Below are 1836 nucleotides of genomic sequence, written 5' to 3'. Positions count from 1 at the left end.
GTGGTCCTCCCTGACCCTTGGAATGCCCTGGTGCTCACGATGACCTACCCCCCAGGGTGGGCCAGCTCTGGAATCTGATGTCCTTCCGTTCGCAGACGGAGGCTCCTCTCCTGATCCGGCCCTACTTGGCAGACATGACGCTCTCTGAGGTCCACGTCATAATGACTGGAGGCTACGCCACCATCGCTGGCAGCCTGCTCGGCGCCTACATCTCCTTTGGGGTATGTCGCCTCCCTCTGCTTGGCTGGGGCCACAACCTGAAACTCACCTTTGTGGGAGCCCCCTGCAGCTTCCTGGCCAGAGCCTCCCTGGCATCTCCTGAGGAAGGAATTCAGGGGCAGTGAGGCCACTCCACCAGGCTCCTCCTTGGGCCACTGTGAAAAACACAATCACTGTTCCGTTCACTGAGCACCTACTGTGTGCCGGGCAATGTCCCAGGCATTTGAATATCCCCGTTTGACAACAAGAAGATGGGAGTTCAGGAGTGACATGCCCAGAGCCAGTGTTTGCTGAAAGTGCCTCTCGGCTCCTAGGTTAGTGCTTCTGCGGTGTCTGAGTCAATGCGGTTCTAGTCAAATTCCCGCTTTGCGAATCAGGCCCACGAACCAACCAGAACCCTATCGCCAACAAGCAAAGACGAATCTTTAAGTGTGTCCCCTATACAAGCCAAAGCATACTACCTGCTGTCAAGTTGATTCCAACCCATAGAAACCCTGTGTGTTACAGAGTAGCACTGCACCATGGCGGTTTTTGGACTTCGGTCTTTACAGAAGCAGATCGCTAGGCCTTGCTGCCACAGTGCCCCTGGGCAGGTTCAATCCTTCAGGTTGGCAGCAGCCCACTTGTACCACCAGGGGCCTTGTCCCTTACCAGGCCTCCGGAGACAATGCTTTGCATTGCTGAAACACTGCTCTTTATTTGTGTCAGCACACACAAATTGTCCAAGGTCTTTTAATTTGTTGTTTTTTTAAACTACCAAAGAGCGAATGATCATCAAAACAAAAAGTTTTCTTCCTCATCCTGGCTGCCAAGGGGTGATCGCTTTGAACAGTTTCAGAACAGTGGTTTTCAAAGTGTGGTGACCACGCCAACACCACCTGGGCCCTGGTCAGAAATGCAGACTGCTGCTGAAGCAGACAGTCTGGGGATGCGACTCACAAACGTGCCATTTAGCATGCCTTCCAGGTGTTTCTGATGCTTATGAGAGTTTGAGAACTACTGATTTATGTCGTTCCAGATCTTTCTATGCCTACACATTTAAGTATATACATCTGAATATGCACAGACCTCCTTTGTTTCTCTGTTTTGACCAAAGATGAGGTAATGAAATTCAATAGTATAAAGGGAAAAGGTCGACAGACATGCTTGTAAATGCTAAAAACCTCTGTTGGCTTGTAGCTCTGATGCTAGACACTTCAAATATCAGCTGGGTCCCAGGTTCCAGCAGAACTTACAGACTAAAACAGACTAGGTTAAAAAGGCCTGGTAATCTACTCTGACAATTGGCTAATGGATCACAAAGAACATGATCTGAAGGTGCTGACGATGGCCCGGTCCAGCAGTGTTTGGCTCTGTGGTACGGGGGTCGCTGTGAGTCAGCGTGGCCTCCATGGCAACCAGCAGCAGCCCCCTTTCTGGTCCTGACCTCGGAGGTGACAGGGTGGTGGACAAGAGGACATTCCAGGCTGCCCCTCAGTCCCGCTCTCATTCAGGATACTGGCCACACTAACCAGCTCAGCTCCATGTCCCCACACAGCTGCTCAGGCAGAGGTAGCTGGACTTTCTACAACTATAAACAGTTACCGCTTCAGAAACCCACAGGGGGTCGCTATGAGT

At 51.4% G+C, this 1836-nt stretch overlaps 1 protein-coding gene across 1 annotated transcript in view; it reads left to right on the top strand.

The window, feature by feature from the left end:
- The window catches only part of SLC28A1 (solute carrier family 28 member 1), a 60436-nt gene that overhangs the window by 45010 nt on the left and 13590 nt on the right, over positions 1-1836 (top strand). The window contains exon 10 of the mRNA XM_045286298.1: positions 96-221. Within this exon, the coding sequence (XP_045142233.1) occupies positions 96-221 (126 nt within the window). The remainder of the gene's footprint in view (positions 1-95; positions 222-1836) is intronic.

The sequence above is a fragment of the Echinops telfairi genome, unplaced genomic scaffold (assembly GCF_000313985.2).
Source record: "Echinops telfairi isolate 266 unplaced genomic scaffold, ASM31398v2 ScPeMD7_7;HRSCAF=31, whole genome shotgun sequence".
In the NCBI taxonomy this organism is placed as follows: domain Eukaryota; kingdom Metazoa; phylum Chordata; class Mammalia; order Afrosoricida; family Tenrecidae; genus Echinops; species Echinops telfairi.
The sequence above is the reverse complement of the archived record's forward strand: the minus strand, read 5'-3'. Positions and strand labels throughout refer to the sequence as shown.